The sequence below is a fragment of the Eupeodes corollae genome, chromosome 3, assembly GCF_945859685.1.
Source record: "Eupeodes corollae chromosome 3, idEupCoro1.1, whole genome shotgun sequence".
In the NCBI taxonomy this organism is placed as follows: Eukaryota; Metazoa; Arthropoda; class Insecta; order Diptera; family Syrphidae; genus Eupeodes; species Eupeodes corollae.
The window spans coordinates 89,904,039-89,927,732 of record NC_079149.1 but is presented as its reverse complement, the minus strand read 5'-3'; the positions used below and the strand labels follow the sequence as shown (position 1 = coordinate 89,927,732).

General features: G+C 34.4%; 1 protein-coding gene across 2 annotated transcripts in view; it reads right to left on the bottom strand.

Moving 5' to 3' along the window:
- Positions 1-23,694, bottom strand: part of LOC129951502 (uncharacterized) — a 227,404-nt gene that overhangs the window by 98,232 nt on the left and 105,478 nt on the right. For both annotated transcript variants that reach the window (XM_056063690.1, XM_056063691.1), the window contains exon 4: positions 22,065-22,201. In XM_056063690.1, the coding sequence (XP_055919665.1) occupies positions 22,065-22,201 (137 nt within the window). The remainder of the gene's footprint in view (positions 1-22,064; positions 22,202-23,694) is intronic.

The following is a 23,694-nucleotide window of genomic DNA, read 5'->3' as shown; positions in this document are numbered from 1 at the left end:
AATACCTCTTACAAACAAAGCAACAACAAAAGGTATACAAAGAGGATAAGAAAACTAATATCTTGTTTTCAAGCTAATTGCATTGGTGTCATTTATCAATGGAAATTTACTGGAAGCGAGCAAATTATTCAATGAATTCCATTTAATATTTTCCAAAAGTTCGTCCTTTGGTCCTTTGGAATCCGGATTGTCTGAGGAAAATCTTTTGTGTTTTTTGTTTTTTGGTCTTGTTGTTGGATTAGATAAAATGACTCATGGTGATAAATTGATTTTTATTGATTGAGAAAAAGGTGAAGAGTAGGCTGTCTTTATGGTTGATCTCTGATGATGAACTTGAATTTAAGTAAATAGAAATATAGAAGTTGAGGGAGAGAGTGAATGTCAGATATGTTGCTCGTGTGATAAATTAGTAAAAGTTACGTTCATCTTTATTATTCTTTCAGCAGATACTTTAAATATTTATGAAACCTCAATCTATGGTTAGTTATGATAATAAAATATTTACAAACTTCTTGCCTTATATTTTCTTGAGAGCAAATTAATGAATTCGTATTAAACATGTATCTATCTTGGATTTATATTCATATATCACAACAAAACTAGAAGTTTTAATCAAAATGGCATTTATTACAATTAAAAGATGGGTAATTCAATGAATTGTAAATACTCGAAAATTTCTTTGTCAAAATGTCTATTGCTAGCTCGTAAATGGCTTCTTGGCTTTAATTTGGCCATTTAAAGTGTCATATTTTTAAGACCTAATAGACCTTTTCCTAGTTAGAGGTATTAAAAGAAATCATATAAGTATCGATGGTAATTGCAACTTATCGTCAGATAATACTGCAGTAATTTTATCACTAAGTAAAGCGGAAATTTAAGAAACGAACTGTCGGGAATAAGAGAACAAAAAAAAGACTTGCGAGATAAACTTGGACGTTTTATAAACCTTAGGTCTCCCATAACAAGTACTCCAACTATAGAGAAAAAGAAAAAAATGCTGGGATGCGACCCACACTGATAACTTCAAATCCCGTCTGTCGATTTTTTATGCTTAAAAGTTTGTAGGTTTTCGTATTTTGCTTAAAAAAGTTGTTAGTTGAATTCATCTAAAAAAATTTAAAATTACGAACAATGTTATGCATTTGAAATAAATTTATTTTAAAATCTAACAAGATTTTTAGTCGTAAACCAATGTTAAGTAATTTTAGTAGCTTTTATAAAAAAAATTTAATCCTTATATAAACAAATACAAATTTGATGAATGAAATTAATTTTACCGATATCCAGAATTAAACATCAATTTTTACCAAATTTGCGTAATATTTTTGTAGATCTTATTTTTTTCTGAAAAAAAAACGGACTGTTGGATTCTTATAAAAAAATACCAAAGGTCTAAAACAATATTTTTTGTGAGATAAAATAATTGAAAGCCAGTATTTTTAGCTTCCCATATGAAGTTATTGTAATGGGTCCGATTTGTCAAATTGAACATGTTGATATTTCTCGACATTTCAAGGCCCCTGGATCGAAACAAATGATTTTTAGAAAGATGTCTGTGCGTGCATGTGTACGCATATGTCCATATCTCAAGAACCAGAAGAGATATCGACTTCAAATAAATGTTGTTACACAAATAATATTAGAAAGATGCAGAAAAGGATCTCAAGAAAATTGAGAAGGTTGTTTTTTTTACTATAGCAGTTTAAAAAAAAGTTGAACCCTTAATATCTCACGAACCAACAACGCTGGCATTAAATTTTATATTATATTTATATTGTAACATGATAACAAACAGGTATATTTCTGGATGAAAATCCAATTAACGTCACCTCAAAAACTTTACGAATAAAAAATGATTTTATTTTGGTACAATTTTGAGAAAAATATTTATACAAAATGAAAACCTAAAGGAAAAACATTACTCAAAGTTGGTAAAAATTGAATTTCGAATTAAATATCTTTTCGAAAATTTGAGATTATGGCTTTCAACTAATTTAGGCTTAAAGGATATGTTGTTGTCAACATTCGGTAAAATGTTGAGAAAAATTGAATTGACAGTTTTTTAGAAAAAAATAAAAACCTTTAACAAAAAATTAAAAAAAGTTTGTAAAAATAGATTTTTGACACAAATATCTTTTCAAAAATTTGAGACATTCGCTTTTAACTATTTTTTTTTTAAATATTGTTTTCAATATTCAATAAAATTTTGAGAAAAATCGAATTGACATTGTTTTTTACAAAAAATTGAAAACGTACAAGAAAGTAACAAAAAATGGTAGGAATTGATTTGCAACTCAAATATCTTTTTTAAAATTAAAAATATTGGCTTCTAACTAATTTTACTCACAAAAAATATAATTTTGACATCGAATACATTTTTTATTAAAATCCAACAGTCCGGTTTTTCATTAAAAAAAAAAAATCTACAAAAAATAGTACGCAAATTTGGTTAGAAATGATGTTCGGTTCTCGATGTATCATAAAAAATGGAAGATATTGACTTCAAATTCATTTCAGTCATTCAATTTGTATTTGTTTATTTAAGAAATGCTACTAAAATTGGTAAAAATTGGTTCCCGACTAAGAATATCGTTAACAAAAATATATTTTGAAATAAAACTGTTGCATCATATGCAAAATAATGTTGATGATTTTTAAATTTCTTAGAATAATTGAACTGACCAATTTTGTAACAAAACACGAAAATCGGCCAACCTTTTTAGCAAGACATATAGACATGAGAAGTTATCTCAGTGTGGGTCGCATTCCAGCCTCTTTTTGAAAAAAATATTTGAGTCAAAAGTAAATTTGTACCAAGTTTTAGTATTGTTTTTTAGGTTTTTATTTTTTATATTCGAATCTGGCTCAATTCAATTTGATTTTTATCAAATTTTTTTTCAGAAAAAAATTATTTTTTGTTCGTAAGATTTTCGAGCTGATAAATATTTTGTTCTCTTTTTTGATTTATAAAAAATCGGTTAATTAGATTTTGATTTTTTGAGCTGATAAATATTTTGTTCCCTTTTTTGATTAATAAAAAATCGGTTAATTAGATTTTGTTTGGTATCACGTTAAAATGTATTACATAAAATTTAATGCAAGTCTCTAACGTGATTGTTTCGTGAGATATTTAGGGTTAACCAAAATGTTCATCTTTTTTATATTGCTATTGTAAAAAACCACCCACGCAATTTTCTCGAGAGCCCTTTCTGCATTATTATTTGTATAACAAAATTTATTTGAAGTCGATATCTGTTCTGGTTTTTGAGCTATGGACGACGAGCAAAACTCCGCGAAAGTACGGACGTACGTCAATTCGACAAATCGGACCCATTACAATAACTTTCTATGGGAAGTTAATAAAGTGTCCTATCAAAATTATGGAAAACAGAGGAAGAGCTCTAAGAAAATGTAAAGCTGCGATTTCCATATGATATGAAAGTCCTTAACAATTTTAATAAGGAACTAAAAAATAATCAGTAAGTTCATAATGATTCACTAAGCTGATTTCTAAAAAGTCTGACGATAGATGTTTCTACCAAATACTTATTATGGAAACAAGCAAAGTGTCTAAAAAGGCACCCGTCACAAAACCTGCCAAGAGTCAAATGCATCGGAAACCCGAAACAAAAAACTGAACATCTCAAAAATGTTTTATAACCATTCGCAGCAAATACAGTTGTTGATAGGAATGATTTTGTTGGTAGGAACGACGAATGTGAAACTCCTTTTGTTATGCTTAAAAAAGTAGGAAACAAGGGTCAAATAAATTATTACATCAAAAAACACCAGTGCACGCTCAAATTTTGAAATAAATGTCCTCAATAGCCTTGAAAAACTCCAATTTATAGAAGTCATTATTATACTTAAGCAAGGTAAACAGAAGAATCATTTTGCAGGCCAATATAGCTAATAGCTAGCTACATTTTTGAAAAACTTCTACTGAAAAGTCTCATAAAAATCAAAGAGAAAATATAATTTCGAAACATCATCAAAACACGTCGTTATGAAAGACATTAGCCATCTGTAATAGACATTTTGTTAAAGCTGAGTTAAACTTATGGACTCAAGCGAAGTTCAAGTAAAAACCTAAATTAAGCTAGTGAGAATTCAAAGCCTAATTGTTTATTGAATCGAAAGGCACCGCGAACATTTTTAATTTCAATGTGTCAGCAAGTTGGGTGCAACAAGCACGGCTGCCAGTTTTGGTCATAATTTTCTTACTTGGTCGCATGGTCCTTTCTTATTCCCTTTGGTCTTTTTTACTTTTCATTTGTAAACGATACATAAATGTATTTAATTGAATGCATCCCAAAATGGATGATCATTGAATGCATACGCTGAATACATTCATTGCACAATTTATTCACAGAAACAACAACATCTTAAAATCATCACATCCCAAGATCATAGTCTTGCGGATAAAATGGACATATCAGAATTTTGGGAAAAGGTCGGTTATTATAAAATCGGTTTAAATGAATATTGTTTTCGAAATTTAGATAAGTTCGCTTATAACTTGATGTTATAAGCAGCTCAGCTGCTCCTAAGTGCACATTTTTTTAATTAATTAAATTAAAACGACTATAAACTTAATTTTGATATCAATAATAATATAATGCTGGACAAAGAGCTTCAAGATATGAAAAATAACCATAGCGTTTGGTCTGCAAAACATTTTTAACTTCCCAGTTATTGTAATGGGTCTGATTTGTCAAATTGAAAATTTTGACATTTCTCTACGTATCAAGGTCCCTAGAGTCGAAATAAAAGATTTTTAGAAAGATGTCTAAGCGTGCGTGTGTACGTACGTTCGCTTCGTTTTTTTTTCGTCGTCCATAGCTAAAGAACCACAAGAGATATCGATTTCAAATACATTTTGTTATACAGATAATAAGACAGAAAGATGTAGAAAGGGATTTCAAGAAAATTGCGTGGGTGGTTAACCCTAAATATCGTAGGAACCAAATACGTCAGAGACTCCAATTAAAGTATTGTAACGTGATATCAAAGAAGTATATTTTTGGAAAAAAATCAATTTTACGGTTTTTTTATCAATCAAAAAAACTGAAAAAAAATTTGACACCTCCAAAATTTCACGGCTAAAATATGATTTCATCTCCAAAACAATGTTGTTTTCAAAAACTTAAAATTTAGCCTTCAAACTTATTTTATCTTAAAAGAAATATTGTTTTTAATATTCTGAAAAATGTTGAGAAAAATCGAATTGACAGTTTTTTTTTACAAAAAATAAAATCCTAAAAAAAAAATTTATAAAAGTTGTTAAAAATTGATTTTCAACTCAAATATCTCTTCAAAAATTGTAGATTTTGGCTTTAAACTACTTTTATATTTCAAAAAATATTGTTGTTAACATTCAGTTAAATTTTGAAAAAAATAGAACAGACAGTTTTCTTACAAAAAATAAAACTCTAAAAAAAAACAATACTAAAACTTGGTTAAAATTTACTTTCGACTCAAATAGCTTTTCAAAGATTAAAAATATTGGCTTAAACCTTATTTTATTTCACAGAAAATATTGTTTTCGATATTTAGTTGTTTTTATATAAAAATCCAATAGTCCGTTTTTTCATAAAAAATAAAATCTACACAAAAATTGATACGAGGACATATAGACAAACTTTTAAGCAAGACAAATCGACAAATGGGATGGGAAGTTATCAATGTGGGTCGCATCCCAGCCTCTTTTTTCTATTATTTTTTCCAATACTGTAAGAATATTGATTTACATCAAGACCGTTTTAAATGTACGAGACAAAATTCAGAGATTGGGAAGAACCAAGCCTCCAACCAAAGCGGTTCTTTTATTGCGGTGATTCCCACATTACTCGGTACCGATTTCCTACAAGTGTCTTTTGAAGAACAAAATTAATCAAAATAAAAATATGATTGATATTTCCATTTTGATTGAGATTCTTTAAGAATTGGTGGTTTTGTTTAAGTTTAACTTAAAGTCACAGAAGATATTTTCTGTAAATAAAGTAATAATCTAGAACGTGTATAGCTGCCATTTAATAAAATATATTTTTTTCTATTATCCTTATGATATTGATTACAGCTCAATGTTATGGTCGAACGCAATTGAGATTATTGAAGTTTACTTAAATCGGCTTTGTTGGGATTATTGCTGATTAAATAATATTTCTTTCCCAAAGAGGACGTACGAATAATACAAAAAAATTGAGCATCCATAACATACATACTTTATAATTGTACGTAAATGTACATTGTACAAGTCTATCCTGAATCTCTTTTCCTCTTTACAATAACTTTAAGTGGATAATACAAAAACAATTGGTATGTACAATAATACTTATGCTTGTTTTTGGATTCGAAAATGGAGAGTTAATGAATGATTCCAATTAAAAGGAAACATTTTTTGATTTTATGAAATCTGAAAACAAAATTTTTAGTAATCAAAACTAGAGTTTGAAAATTAAAAACATTAATTCCTTGAACTTTAAATTGTTTACTACGGCATGAACATTTAACATGTAACAATAAAACTTATTTTTAAATAGAAATGAGACATATATTTTCACGAATGTGGTCTACAAAGTCCGAACGAAATAAATTCCTGGATGATCTTGACTTTATATATATTATATATTAAAGGAGAGAAGAGGGGTAGAAGTGTTTGAGCCTTTGTTGATATCTGGCATTTTGAAGTGTTTGAGATTGAGTCAGGCCAGGTCTTTTCTCAAAGGCCTTTTATTCCTGCAAGAATTATTTGTCCATCTACTGCCTATGGTTCTTCTATTGGGATAAGAAGAAGTTGTTACCTGATTATATCGGGTTTTTCAATAAGAGAGCTACAAAAGTTTTTTTTTTAAATAAAACAAAAACAGTTTTGGATACCAATGAAATTCTGTACATTGTGACATTCGCTGTGTGGCTTGTGGTGCATGCCGTCCTGTTGGAACCACATGTCCTCCAATTGGGGCCAAAAATATTCGGTCATTATTGAACGGTAGCGATACCCATTCTTAGTAGAGTGCTGGTCTTGATCATCAGGGAAGAAGTACGGCCCAATAAAGCCGCCGTTCTATAAACCACACTAAACCGTAATTTTTTCGGAATGCAAAAAAGACTCATGGCATACCTGACCAACACCGCGTACTGTTTTTATTAACGAAGCCATTCAGCCAGAAATGGCCCTTATCGCTGAAGATGGTTTTTGATGAAAATCCGAATCATTTTCAAGTTGTAGCTCAGCCCAATTCACGAACATACGATGCTTATGGTGGTCAAGCTCTCACGTCAATTTAATCTTGTGAGGATGTAGGCCAAGATTTTTTTGTAAAATTCGCCACAACGACGTCACAGAGGTGCCCAATGCTTGATACATCTTTTCGGCTGTCGCAAATGAAAAAAATCTAATACCGACATAACAATATAAACATTGATTCTTATGTCAAAAAGGGGCTGAGGTGCGACCAACAATGATATCTTCCTATCCATGTCTGTCCGTCGATATTTCTAAAACTTCATCAAAACATTAATTACAATATTTTTATTTCTTTGTTTTCAAAATGCTTGAGTTGAAAACCATTGTGATAAGTTTTAAGTTGTTTCTGTAATTTTTGTTGTAAATTGAATTTTCAAAAAAAAAATGATTGAAAGTTTGCAACAATAATTTCCATCTGATAAAATAAGTTTTATTTCAATATCTGCTTTTGTTCTCAATGTTTAAACTCGAATTCCAATTTCTATCAATTTATGAGTCATTCTTTGAAAGTTTGTACATATGTAATGAAATTAAAAAAAAACATCAATATGTTTGCATAGAATGAAATTATTTTGAAGTTAATACTCTAAACTATTCTCGAAATATTCGAATTGAACATCAGTTTTAATTATTTTTTGTACAAAAGACCTTACTTTGATTATTTAAAAATTGTAAAATTAAAATTAAATGGCATTACAAAAGAAACGGAAATATATGTTTTTTTTTTCCAATTCTTTGGACCCGTTGATCTAATTCCGTCATTTTCTTGTCACATGAGTATGTAAGTAGTGTTATTTTCAACATTAACAGTTCGAAAGTAATTCAGTGAAGTGTAAGCTAATTTTAAAAATGGGACAGTGTGTGGACCTAGAGCCTCTGCGAAAATCGCTTGAGTAAGTATCTAACCGAAACTTGCATCTCGGTATTTTTAACTTTCCATAGGAAGTTATTGTAATGGGTCCGATTTGTCAAATTGAAAATTTTGACATTTCTCGAGGTTTCAAGGTCCCTAGAGTCGAAATAAAAGATTTTTAGAAAGATGTCTGTGAGTGCGTGTGTACGTACGTTTGTACGTCCGTACGTCCGTACGTCCGTATGTCCGTACGTCCGTACGTCCGTACGTTCGCGACGTTTTTTTCGTCGTCCATAGCTCAAGAACCAGAAGAGATATCAACTTCAAATAAATTTTGTTATACAGATAATAAGGCAGAAAGATGCAAGAAAATTCCGTGGGTGGTTTTTTCACTATAGCAGGTTGAAAAAAAGGTGAAAATTTTGGTTAACCCTAAATATCTTACGAACCAAAAACGCTAGAGACTTGAATTAAATTTTATAAAATATATTGTAACGTGATACCAAACAGATATATTTTTTGAAAAAAATCAATATAACATTTTTTTTTATATATCAATAAAACTGAAAAAAAAAATTTGTCACCTCCAAAATTTTACGACTGAAATATGATTTTATCTCTAAAACAATTTTGTGCAACGAAGAATAATGTTTTTGACATCTGATAAAATTTTGACAAAAATTGAATTGACAGTTTTTATTACAAAAAATAAAAACCTAAAAGAAAATGTATAAAAGTTGGTAAAAATTGATTTTCGACTCAAATATCTTTTCAAAACTTTAAGATATTGGCTTTAATTTACTTTTATCTTTCAAAACATCTTGTTGTCAACATTCAGTTAAAGTTTGAAAAAAATCGATTAGACAGTTTTTGTACAAAAAATTAAAAACCGAAAAAAAAATTAACAAAAGTTCGTAAAAAATGATTTTCGACTCAAATATCTTTTAAAAACTTTGAGATAATATATTCTTACTAATTTTTTCTTATAAGAAATATTGTTTTCAACACTAGGACAAATTTTGAGAAAAATCGAATTGACAGGTTTTGGTAAAAATTTACTTTCGGCTCAAATAGCTTTTCAAAAATTAAATATATTTGCATCAAACTTATCTTATTTCACAGAAAATATTGTTTTCAATATTCAGTAATTTTTATATAAAAATCCAACAGTCCGTTTTTTTCATAAAAAATAAAATCTACAAAAAATAGAGCGCAAATTTGGTAAAAATACATATAGACAAACTTCTAAGCAAGACAAATCGACAGACAGGATGGGAAGTTATCAGTGTGGGTCGCATCCCAGCCTCTTTTTTTTTCATTATTTTACTATCTAAATATATTAATTCACCTAACACAAGATAAAAACATCGAGTATATTGGTTTTTGTGTCGTGGGGAAGACCACATTTATGAGTGATGCCGTATGGCATCACTGGGCCAATATGGATGTGCTATTGTTTTGCATGTTTTGCATGAGAATTTATGGGTATAAATCCAATAAACCTTTGAAGACCTGGATTTTCGCTGCACCTGAGAGAAATGCTCCTGTTGATATTTGAACCTCCTGACCCTTGTGTTTTCACCGATGTTCGAAGAAGTCTGACATGTCCGGCAACGAGGAAGATGAGTTCCAGGACATTCGACACTTACCTGGAAAACAACTTCAAGCCCCAGCGGAAACACATTTTGTGATGGCAGGGATGAAATTATCCAAACAGAATTTCAGGATGAGCCATCAACGTCAAAAATGGTTGAAAACTCGGATGGATAAAAAGGAAACGGGACTGACTTCCTCGTGGGCAGAAAGTGATTTTGAAAACTCGGAAAACACCAAATTTTTGCCTCCAGGTTATGACGCCTATAAATGAAACACCAACTAAAGTTTTCGAGGAGTTTTTCGATGAAAAAATATGGGAGCATTTACGAGACGAAACACAAAAATACATGTGTCAAAAAAATGTAACTGATGTTGCTCCTATAACAATCAAAGAACTCAAATGTTTTGTTGGAATTTTTATTCGAAGTGGCTGTAATGTTCTGACTTCCTGTCGTCATTATTGGGATCAGAAGACTGACATGTATAATGAAATGAACTGTGTTGACAATGATGAGGATTTGGATTCTTCCAACAAGGTGTGGAAGCTGCGTACACTTATCAACACCGTCAAAATTGTATGACACATTTGGTGCCGAGTCAAGATATTAATTATGACGAAAGTGTGATCAAGTATTTTGGCAGGCATGTAATGAAGCAATTCATCAGAAGTAAGCCAATCATATTCGGATTCAAATTCTCCCGACGGGTACCTGATAAATTTTGAAATCTATCAGGGAAAATTACAGAAGGTTTATCCAATACATGTATCTTTGCTTGGAAAAGCAGCCGCACCTCTGACGAAGATGCTCACAGAATTACCAAACAGTGTCCGCGATCTTTCTTTCAGCATTTTTCTTGGCAACTTGTTTTGCGGGCCAAGCCTTTTTTGTTATTTGAGAGCACACAATTACTCTACTACTGGAACCTTTCGAGAAAATAGAATATACAAATCATCACCCGGGAAAAGTTTTGCAGAAAAAAGTAAAATCTAAGTTCACTAAAGAAAAGAAAAAACCTAAGCTTTCCTCGAAACAAAAACAGCAGCTTGTTTCGCATAAGAAAACTTCACAACTTAGCCTAACTAGTTTGAAAAGCAGCCAAGAGGTACCATCGCCAGTACAATGGAACAAAACGCTGAGATTTTGTATGTTCGTTGGAGAGACAATGGTGTTGTTACGGCCGTGTCTACAAAATTTGGAGTGAATCCAACAGTCCCTGTAAAACGTTACCTTCGGAATTGAAAAAAATAAACGTTACGGGTCAAATGCCTTTAATGATACACCGCTACAACAAAGGAATGGGAGGACAGATCGAATGGATCAAAATATAAATGTATATCGCATCAACATCAGAAACAAGAACTGGTGGTACGCGATTTTTTCTTGGATGATCGATGCAGTCATTCAAAATTCTTGGATTCTTTAAAAAAAAACGTACAAAATAACGCAACTGCATTTCAGACGTGCTATCGTCGATACATATCTCACAAGATATGCTGTGTCACGAAAAAATCCCGGACCTCCTGGAAGGTTTATTTCATCGGTCAGGGTCTTGGATGATATTAGATTTGATCGTTATGACCATTGGATTACCTCCACACCAGACAAAAAAAGGAAGAGATCTGCTTCTAAAAATTGCAAGTCTCAAACCAGAACAAAGTTGGTTTATATGAGCAAATATTATACAAAAATTATAACATACAAAAATACGGGTTAAAAGTCAAAAATATTTGGTTCGTAAAGTATTCGAGTTGATAAATATTTTGTTCAGGTCTTTTGAGTTATACAAAAAACGTCAACTGATTTTTAAAAATTATATGAATCACATCACAAACATTTAATTGAAGTTGTAAAAAAATGTTCACTTATAAGACAACCATAGTTAGGTTAGGTTAGGTTATAGTGGCTGTCCAAGATGGAAACGGACACACTTAGGCTAGTTTAATGGCCCATTGTGATACCACATGGATCTTGAGGCTTCCTCCTAAGCTCAATGGAACCAGTAAAAGTAAGAGAGATTATACTAATATGATTTAGATCATTTAGATCGTTAAAGAAGAATTCTAATAGGTAATTCTTGCGTTTTCGAGCTAGAGCAGGGCATGTGCAGAGAAGATGAAGAACCGTTTCTTCCTCTTCCTCGTCCATACAGCTTCTGCAAAAGTCATTTGAGAATACGCCTAGTTTCGTGGCGTGCTTTCCTATTAGACAGTGTCCGGTTATGACACCTATTATCGAGCTTATATGCGATCTGCTTAGAGAGAGCAAGCACCTTGAACGTTTTAAATCCAGTGTTGGCCAGATGTTTTTGTGGCTTCACACGTGGTGATGTTGGTCCACATGGTGCCTGCCCTCCTCGCAGCGTCTTGCATTAGTAGCGGTTTACAAGTAGCGATTGGTATGCCAGTACTTGCCAAACGTGGTAGGATGGGCTGTACTGTACCGTTCCTGGCGAGTTCATCTGCCTTACAGTTACCTGGAATGTCTCTATGGCCCGGCACCCAGCAAAGGTGAATATTAAACTGTTGCGCCATCTCCATTAGAGATGATCGACAGTTATGGACTGTTATAGAGTTTGTAGAGACAGAGTCCAAAGATTTGATAGCGGCCTGGCTGTCGGAGAAAATACGAATATCAGATGTTGATATCACGTTTTCTTTGAGCCAAGGCAAGACTTCTTTAATCGCCTGGAACACGCTACAATGATTGGGAAGGCGGAATGAGAGACTTAATTTCAGTCGTTCAGAGTACACACCACCACCAACCCCTTCTTTGGTTTTTGAGCCATCTGTGTAAAAGTCGATTGACTCATCCTCCAAAAATGTCCTATCCTCCAAAAAAGATCTGGTAGGTACAGAAATCTGGAAATTCCTGTCGAATTGTAGTTGGGGGATGGTGTAGTTTGTGTGCTTTGGAATTGATTCTAAGTACCTTAGAATTACGGAGTGGCCAATGTTGTTGTTAGTCCACTGCGACGAAGCATTGAATAGCAGAGCTTGCAGCTATTTGTTTACTAAATATGTCAAGAGGTGTAAGGTAGAGCAAGGTGTCCAGTGCCGCAGACGGGGTCGTGCGAAGCGATCCGCTTATACATAGGCAGGCGGAACGTTGGACTTTATTTAACTTATCCCTGTTTATACCTTTCTCTAAAGCAGTCCACCATACTGCTACACCGTACGTTAAAATCGGTCTGATTACCGATGTGTATAGCCAATGCGGGATTCTGGGTTGTAAACCCCATTTATTACCAATAGCTTTTTTGCAAGAAAAGAGAGCTACAGTAGCTTTTTTGACTCTTTCTAAGACAAGACCTAGGTATTTGGCCTCGTCTGAGAATTTTAATTGGATTCCTTTAATGTAAGGAGGGTTGACAAATGGAATTTTGTATCTCCTCGAAAATAAGACCAGATCGGTTTTGTGTGGGTTAACACCCAGTTCACACCGATCAGCCCAAAGTATAAGTCTGTCCAACGCATTTTGTAAGAGTTATTTTAGGATATTAAGATGCTTTCCTGAAACTGCTATAGCAACGTGCGTCGTCCGCATAGGCTATCACTCTGAAACCCTCCGCATCCAGACTAGTTAGGATTTCATTCACCACTAGGTTCCAGAGGAGAGGGGATAGAACACCACCTTGCGGTGTCCCTCTACTAACGAATCGTCTGCTAGAAGAGTTGCCAGTTTTAAGTTAATTATTCTGCTAGTAAGCGTTAAATGAATTAACTCCCGAAACGAACTCTCTACATTTAGGGATGTCAGTGCAGAAGTGATTGCAGATGTGTCCACGTTGTTAAAGGCACCTTTGATGTCAAGGAAAGCAACCATAGTGAACTCTTTATGATGGAGGGAATATTCGATGGTGCGTACTTAAGTGTGTAACGCTGTTTCCACCGATTTACCCTTACAATAGGCATGTTGAGACGAAGACAGAAGTCTTGTATCGATACGTGCCCTTAAATGGATATCAATCAATCTTTCCAGGGTCATAAGAAGGAATGATGATAGACTTATAGGTCGTAAATCTTTAGGATTGACTTGGGAGCATTTACCTGCTTTAGGTATAAAAACAACTTTAACTTCTCTCCATGCCGAGGGAACATGGACCAGGTAAAGACAGCTGGTAAAAATTGCCTCAAGGATTGGTGCAATTATATCAGAAGCTTTTTGTAATTATGCTGGTATTATTCCATCTGGTCCTGCAGCTTTAAATGGTTTGAAGCTGTTGAGAGCCCATTGTAGCTTATCCTTTGTGATTAGACCTTGTGGATATGTTGTATTTGAACTTCAACGTGTAAAACTGTTGCAAGTTTCGGTAAGAGAACTACCAGGAAAGTGAGTGTCCAATAGTAAGTTCAGCGATTCATTACTTGAATTTGTCCAGGAGCCGTCTGTATTTTTCAAGCAGCTTGGCATAGCTGGATTAGTTGAAAGAATTTTCCGTAACCTAGAGGCTTCAGAAGTTTCTTCTATCATGCCACAGAAGGATCGCTAAGAAGATCGCTTGGATTTCCTTAGTACCTTCTGGTAGATTCTTAGGGATTCTTTGTAGGAGTCCCAATGAGAGGCTAGTCTTGCAGCTTTGGCTCGGTTGAAAAGTTTTCTGCATTCCTTCTTGAGCGAGTCAAGCTCTGAGGCCCACCATTGTGGTTTCCTCTTTCCTCTTATGTGTATAAGTGGACAAGCAATTTCTAGCGACAACCATATATCATAAACATTTCTGCGAATTTTGTTCATCCACCTAGAACAAGACTCTAGGCCAAAAAAATATACAATCCCTTCTCGGAGGCTTCAAAAGTAGTATAGTCTCGTCTCGTCTTGCCTCAGTTCAGTTAGACTTTATTTTAGCGAACACTTCTTTTTAAAAACGTACTGTTTGGGTTCGAATATTCCCTTTTAAATAAGTTTTTTTCTCTCAACATTTCTAAACGTTGTTTAAGCTTAAAACAATCAAATTTACTCTGAAAATATTTTATATGATTTCAAAATAAACCAATAACCCTGTGCATGGTAGTTACAATACACGAACCGCTTTTAATTCAATATTTATTATTGATTATCAATTGATTAAACTCAAGTTCAATTCAAATAAATATGTTATATCCTTTTTGATATTTCATTTTTTAATAACATTGTTTGCCATTATCCTTATCAATAACATAGACTAATGACCCAAACTCGAAAATTATAAATGAAAAATTACCAATTGCTTCATCCTTATATCCATCCATTCTTCCAAAAAGAAAATATGGTCAGGAAACAACTACTAAGTACCTACTTAGCAAAATAAAAATAATAAAAATAAAAATGTATTTACAAGATGTTCCACCAAAACCATTATAATAAATTTTCAGCCCAGACAATCTTGAAAAGATATTAAATCGGTATTTCTGCACACCGCACGCAATTATTCTGTTTTCCTTTTTTCTTTTTTTTTCAAAATGAAAACAAAATGGAAAATAAAAACAAAACGTGTGCATTTTTCAATTCACATTCGAAATTCGGACAAGAAGCAAAGAAAAAAGGTTCGAGAAAAAATTTTCTAAAAAATCCAAGATGATTAAAAATCACATTAAACGAAGGATATAAAATTGCTTTTCTCCTCTTTTAAAATTATTATTGTATTGACCTAGATTCTAAGGTTTTATGATTCTGTTTCTGATGCTGTTAAGAAGCAGTGATGTGCAAAAAAGATTTACAACGTTTTCCTGATGTATAGAGGCACTTAAGAGAATAATGGAGGAGTACACAACTTCAGTGGCAGAAAACACTGGCCAATAAGGAATATGTAGCTGACAACCAAATCACACTTTTACTGGCCTTAGTACGAATCCAAACTCAAAGTCATCTATCTCATCAGGTTTTTAAGATATAACCTTTTATAGTTCGGAAAAAAAAACTTTATATTACGCTTTTAAAAATAAAATTCTTGATGATTTTCAAAACTATAATAATCCCTTTCTTTAATATTACGTTCAAATATTTTCAAAATATCATAAATTTTTCAAAAAGTCCTCATAACATCGCTAAAGCATTAGTGCTAAAATGGTTCTAACGCAGTACCGTATAAAAGCTATTGTTGACTTTATTACGAATGCGTTGTAGTAGAAAGTTATCAAATTAAGTTGTTTAGAGTAAACGAGTATCTTTGAGTTGGGTGTTGCTAAAATCGGAGTTTCAAATTATTCTAAAGCATAAAGGAATTACATTCAATGGTTTTCAAAACTTCAAATAGAGCCTGCGGCATGGAAGATCGGGTAGTTGGTGATTGCCTAAAACTTGGTTTATGCCAGCAATGCAACTTTCTTGCCATATCGAAGTTCTTACTTTACCTCCTCGTGGTGGTCAACGGGCAATGATTTTTGTATCCCTATATTGTAAGTTAGCAAAAAATGCAAGGGCAAAGTCTGTGACTCTTCAGGATAGGTTACGAAGATTAGCACTCTTCGTAACTGAACTACATACCGCTAAAGAAACCAAAATTAAACCTCGGATAATTAATGATAACTCGTTGACGACTTTTGGCCATTGTATCCAGACAAATATTGGTTTCTGGAATGTGAGGACGCTTCTGGACGCAGGAAACGAAGGTCCGCAAAATGCCAGATTCCTCCAATTAGAGAGAGAGTTTATGCGGTATTGGATAGATAGCTTAAGCGAAGTGCGATGGTTGGTATCAGGCATATACATGTCACCGACACGTAACACTGTACTGCTCTACTCTGGTCAAGATCCAGAAAACGCTCGAAAAGCTGGTGTTGGTTTACTCCTTACAAAAACGGCAACCAGGAGCCTTATTTCGTGGGAGCCTTTTGGGGCAAGGCTTATATCAAATCTAGATTTCAGAGTAGAGTATGACCCGTCACCATTATACAGTGTTACGCACCGACGGAGCTCGCATCTGATAAAGAGAAAGAATGCTTTTATAGTCAATATGGGATACCTCAATGCTAAGGTTGGCAGTAACAACAACGGGCTTAGGCATCTGATGGGTGTTCACGGAGTCGGCAATTGCAATGATAATAGTGAGAGGTTCACTGACTTCTGCAACGCCAATAGCCTTGTGATTGGAGGCACTATGTTTGAACACAAACTCTGTCGTAAAATAAGCTTGATGTCAACGGACAGGCAAGCGTCTTCTAACCAAATTGACCACTTTGCGATTAGTTGACGCTTTAGGAGCAGTCTCCACCACTTAATGATAGCTACCCTAAGATTTCGTATAGCTACAGTTCAAAGATCCAACGGAATAACACGAGCCCCCAAATTCAACATCGCCAGGGTAAAGGACCCCGCTACCCGTCAACAAATTAGAGGCTACCTGTCACACAAAATTCGAACAATCAGCAGCACAGTACACGACGGCATCGAACACCACAAGAATGCTGTGAAAAATGTTTTCATTCCAGGTGCTGACAGAATAGTCAGTAGGAAAGAAGGAAGCAACGAGCTGGAGTCCTCGTATCGCATGAAAAAGAGAGGTTCACAGCAGTGTGCAAGAAGCAGAAGATACTGCAAACAGGTGTGACAGCAGGACCGTTTACAGAATAACCAAAGAGCTGACTGGTGCACACAACTCGAAGTAACACCTGGTCAAAGAAATAAACGGTACTGTGATAAGTTCTGTGGGTGGATGAGCAAGTCAAAAGGTTGAAAGTACACTTTTCCTCGGTTTTAAATGGTAATGTATGGTTTATCAATAAGGGCAGGTATATGATAAAAATGTCAATCGTGGCGTTTGCTTTCATTTTTCGGCCAAAATTGGTCTCCTCTTCCAAACGATTCCAAGCCCAGTCATCAGCCACAAACAGCGTTGTCTATGGTTATGATCTCTGAGCTCTTGGGTCAGTTGGATCTTGTACGGGCGTAGGCCCAAGTCCCGACACAAAATTCGCCAAGTTGAAGTCTGCGAAAGGGCGAGTTGTGAAGTGCTACCACGTCCAACGTCCACCAATGGGCGCAACGTTTGCGTTAACGATCACTCATTTTTTATAAACAAAAAATTTGACCGATATCACTAAAACAAAATGGCCACAACGGGGAGCCAAAATCTACCAGCGCTAATTTAAAATATTCAAAGACTTATCATATGTACTTATGTTATTGTTCAAGGAAAGTATATTAGAACGTTATGCTAATGAAAAATTATTATGATGTGTTCTTAAAAAAATTATTCTGTTTTCAAAATTCTGTATTTCAAAATGCTGTAAATAAGGCTAAAAAATTAAAATCGTTTTGATAATGTAAAAAAAATATGTAGGTCCAGTATTTTCAAATACAAAATTTTGAAATACAGAATTTTGATATGCAGTGTTTTGATCATATATAGTATTTTGATATACATAATTTTGAACTACAGTATTTCGACCTCAACCCTGCAAAAACACTGTGTGAGCATAATGAAAGGGAGAGAGTGTTTGAGAGGAGAGGTTTGAATTGCTGAACATTGCAATTAATGGGAGAGACAGAATGTGGTAAGGAATTCCGCATTCGCGCAGTATAGCTAAAAAACGAATCTCTGTACTTGACAATATTATCGAAGTTGGACTGGAAAGTATACTTATGAGCATTCCCAGAAGTGCTAGAATAATGTTTAAGGGCAGGAATGCTAGCTGGCTATTTCTCTAGAGCATATATAAACAGTTAAAATAAAAAGGTTGAGACAAGAAACTACTAAGATGTTCAAGCGACGATAATGAATAAATTATGATATTATCACCCACTAATAAATTTAACGTTTTACGCACAATACTATCCAAGATGCTTTAGTAAGTTGGAGGAGAACCAGCCCAGAGATGGGAGCTTTACTCTAGGTTTGGAGATATACAAATATAACTTAGACAAATCCAGATCAGAGTTGGAGGAGAATTTCTTGCATCGTTTTAAGAAACCCAAACATTTTGGGGCAATTTTGGCGCCAATGGAGATATACCAGATGCCCCCTGAACAAAGAAAACCCTCCACAATATACTTACTTACCTATGCCTTCTTTAATATTGGCCAAAAGTCATTTGCATGGGGGCATTTTATTTTTCCTATAAAATACCAAATTACCAAATTGATGGTGTCAAGAAATTACCATCAAGTGTATGCTGACAATGTAACCTCATTGATAAGAAGAAATGCTCCTCCAAACACACAATTCGGAAAGCGAGAGTATGAAGGGTTTGGGCTAAACGTGCCTCGTCTTGAACCCTATACGAAATCTTTGGAAGAAATATTAGGGAGCAGACGTCTATACTCTGTCTAATAGAAATGTGCAGCACATGTCTTATAGTAGAGGAGAGCTCTCAGATCCCCTTTAATTTCAAATTCAGATATTGTCGTTGTCGTAATATTTGCATACAGCACACCTACAACTCCTTATATCATACCCTGCCGCTCGATCTGTACTGATCGTATAGCTCCCTTAAAATCCTCTTTTTGTGTATTCACACCAATCACAGTAACAGCAGCAATGCGTCAGATGGCTTGAAGTTCTTAAAATGCAGGGGATTTAAATAGTTATTGCAACAAACAAATTTTTTGATCTTTAAAAGAACCAGACAGAAGCTGTAAACCAAGCCTTTTGTTTTGGTTTCAGAACGAAGGGCTATTAGTCGGCACCAACAAAGAAACTTAATTCTAGAGCAGATAAGGTTGACAGCTCCATAAAGATAGTAGCCTATGAATTTTTCTTTAATTCAAGTTGGACAAGAATTATCATATCATAGATGTTATTATCGTCGAACGGCTACAATCGCCAGAGATTGCAAAATCCTTTTCCGACCGAGTTACAAGTAAGTTCTCTGCCGCCAACACAATCCCTGGTTTGATGAGGAATGTCGGCAGGCAAATGCAGCCTAACAACAGGCACGCAAAGCGGCGCTGCATAAAAGGACGAGAGCTGCTCATGAGCTCTATGAGCAGAAGAGGTGAGAGGAACGCCGACTTCTCAGAAGGAAAAAGAGAGGGCATGAGAAGCGTGCGGTCGAAGATGTTGAGAGGTTTAAAAGCAGAAATGAAGTTCGAAAGTTTTATGAACAGGTGAAACGAAATTCACAGGTACATAAACCTAGAACCGAAGGCTGCAAAGACGAAATTGGAAACATCATAGTTAAACCGAAGTCAATGCTGAGAATATGGAAGGACCACTTCTGCAGACTGTATAACGGTGATGACGAACTGAATTCCGCTGTCAGGCAGGATGATCCATTCAACAGAGACGACGAAAGCCAACGATCCCGTCCTCCCGACTTAGACGAAGTAAAGATTGCCATATCTAAGCTAAAGTCAAATAAAGCCGCTGAAGCGGATGGCTTAAATGCCGAGCTCTTTAAAGCAGCTGGATATAAGTTGGTTAGGAGCATGCACCAACTTATCTGTAAGATATAGTCGGAAGAAAGCATGCCCGATGAATGGAACCTCAATATTGTTTGCCCGATCCTGAAAAAAGGAGACCGTCTAAACTGCACCAACTATAGAGTAATCAGTTTACTTACCATCGCCTAAAAAATCTTCTCTGCCGTAATATGTGAACATCTAAAGCCCATCGTCAACAACCTCATAGGTAATTATCAGTGTGGTTTTAGACCAGGAAAGTCCACAGTTGATCAAATATTAACATTACGGCAGATCCTGGAAAAAAACCCAAGAACACCAAATCGACACCCATAATCTTTTCATCCATTTCAAGGCCGCATATGACAGCATATACAGGGATGAGCTGTATAGAGCCATGTCTGGTTTTGGCATCCCTTCCAAACTCGTCCGTTTGTGCAGGATAACCATGGATAATTCACGCTGCTCCATAAAGGTTGGAAACAACTTAACAGAACCTTTGATGTCAAAAAAGGTTTTAGAAAAGGTGATGCGCTGTCATGTGATTTTTTTAACATCGTGCCTGAAAGAATAGTGCAGAGCTCACACGTCAAATACTAGCATATGCAGATGACATTGAAATAATCGGAAGAACTCAGCGTGATGTCAATGGGGCTTTAGTGAGTATTGAGGAAGCGGCTGCAAAAATGGGTTTAACGGTTAATGAGGGCAAAACAAAGGACATGCTGTCGTCAAGAAAGGACATACAACACCGACGTCTTGGTCAAAACGTCACCATCGACAGACGTAACTTTGAGGTAGTCAAGGACTTTGTCTGTCTAGGCTCCGTTGTAAACGCAGAAAACAACACCAGCCCTGAGATCAAACGCAGAATAACTCTTGCTAACCGCTGTTTCTTTGGACTAAAAAAGCAATTGAGTGGTAAAGTCTTCTCTCGAGGGACCAAAGTGTTGCTATATAAGACCCTTATAATCCCCGTCCTGCTATACGGTGCAGAAGCATGGACTATGACAAAAGCGGATGAAAGCACCTTGGGTCGCTTCGAGAGAAAACTTTTCCTTGTGTCATCTACGGTCCCGAAGGGAAGTGGAGGAGAAGTTGGAACGACGAGCTGTACGGGCTGTACAGCGACGTAGACTTAGCCAGAAGGGTAAAAGTCCAACGACTAAGATGGCTGGGTCACGTAGAGCGCATTGAAACCAATGCTCCGGCCCGGAAAGTCTTCGTATCCACGCCTACAGGACAGCGCAGTAGAGGAAGACCGCGGATCAGGTGGCGCGCACAAGTGGAAGGTGAACTCACCCTACTTGGAGCGCGAAACTGGAGATATCTAGCTAGGGACCGAGCTAGATGGAAAAGTTTGTTGGGTGAGGCCCTAGTTCACACAGGACTGTAGCGCCACCTTAAGTAAGTAAGTAAGTAAGATGTTATTATTTGTGATCCTAAAATAAGGGGTTGGCATCTTAAGAATTCGATACATGAGTTTTGTAAAATGATTTTTTTGTTTGTTTTAAGTTCAAGGTTTGTCAAACCTTTTTTAAATATATAAAGTACTGAAACCATTGTTTTACTTTTTACACAAATACTTTGAATTTTTTGGGAGTTTGAGCGAAAATGCTAGTTTCCTATTTACTCAATCTGCTAAAGATATTCCTTTTAACTATAACCCGTAACAAAGAAGAAATCATTACCGAATATCATTTTATCCCTAGATATTCGGATGCGGCTTTATTTAATTATACGGATGGTCAACTCTGTCAGGAAAGTGCGGATCAGGATATCCTTATTTTTGTACGTGTATCCGCACGTCATTTATAGTTTGAAGATTTATGTATTCTTTCAAACACTGACTAATTTGAATGTTGTTTTTATTTTTGTATTTTGGATCTAAAAGAATGTGTCAGGTTTTTAATAGATGAGGTTCTTCGAAAAACACCACCAAAAAAAATTTAAAGTTAGATTTAAATTAAATTTTTTTTACAATTTTTTCCCCACAGTACTGTGCTAAGAAAACAACTATACGAAAATATTTTATTGCTCTTACACTTACCATAATAACCAGACATATCCATTGGTACTACTTGTATAAGACGGTAGCTCTTAACTAATTCACGTAAGAATAATTGCGATAGATAGAACAGCAGGACGAGATGTGGATTGTCCGTTAAGATGCCATCAGCAACGGCACTGCAATATAAAAAACAAATTATTCTTCTATAAAATTTTCTATAAAATGCAATTTAAACGTTCATATGTTTTTTTTTTGTAAATAAATCGTAAAATAATAATAAATTATTTTATAACCTGCACTCTCTCAGGACATATACCAATATGAATCAGGACATCCCCCAGGAAAATACAAACGGAAAAATTTCCTTTTGGCAATTAAAAGCAATTGTGTGGAAAGGAAGGAAGGACGGAAGGACGAAAGGTTGTGATACGATGTGATGGTGATCATTAAAAAAAGAAAAATAAACACAAAAAATTACGATGCAAATGATAAATATTGTGATGATGCCTTTATGGATGGGAAATGTTTTACGCCTCTGCTGCTGCGGTTTGATTTATTACTTTTGGGAAAAAAGTTATAGCATCGGGGCTGAAGAAGTTATCTTAATGTGTAGATATTTTTTCCATGGAAGGAATTTTATTAAAAAAATAATTTTCGACCAATTTTCTCTCAACCGCAAAAGTAAAAGATTCTTTTGAAAAAATTTTCTACATTTCATATTTAAAATATTTTCTTTCATTATACAGATTTTTTGTTTATTAAAAAGTTTATTACGAATCTGATGAAATTTTGAGCAAAAATTAAAGAATTAAAAGCATCTGCAACAATTCAGACTTCTATAAATTTAAACTTAATTAATTTTTCAAGTTGGTCCTATAAAAAACTCTTATAGCAGATGTAATGAATTTAATCTTTGATTTATTTAATAGAATTAAGTACATGGAGCTAATATTTCAATCAAATATACAATGCATGCTTCTTGAGTATTTAAGTAAGTGAGTAAATTAAGAAATGTTTAAGTGAAGTGAAAAGAATGAAGCTTTAGTTGATATTGTTAGCCTGGCTTGTGGCGATGTCTTATCTTTAAGTTCAAACCATATCAATAAAGCCATATGGAATTGACATTTCTTTGAAGAGATTGTTAATAAACATGGAGGTAATTTTTATCAAAGAAAAGAAAAACTGCCCAAGGACTTTTCTTTTATGAAAACGATTAATTTATTTGAAGAACGAACACAACATCAGCAGAAGAATCATTAAAGATAAATGGGTAATTGAAATCCTGATGCGGAAAGAGCTTTGACTTTTATTCGAGTATCAAAATCAATTTTTAAGTTTTTCATTTTTAGGCATTGGTACGTTTTTTGAAAGATGTAAGATTTATTTATTTAATTATACGAAAATAGACGAAAGCTGTAATATTTGTGTGCTATTTTTCAAAAAGTTAGTGTCAAAAATATAACACCATCTGTTGCATTAGAAGATCACCACATAGTTAAACCATAATTTACGAACAAACTCCTTTTTTTCAGTTCTTGCAAAATGGAAACCTGAAAATTTTTAGTATAATAAATAAATTGGGTGGCGCACCAGTCCGTTTGAGAACTATGGCCTAGTGACTGACAACTTTGAACCATTCCTGTGTGCGAACACTGTTGTCACGGGTGGA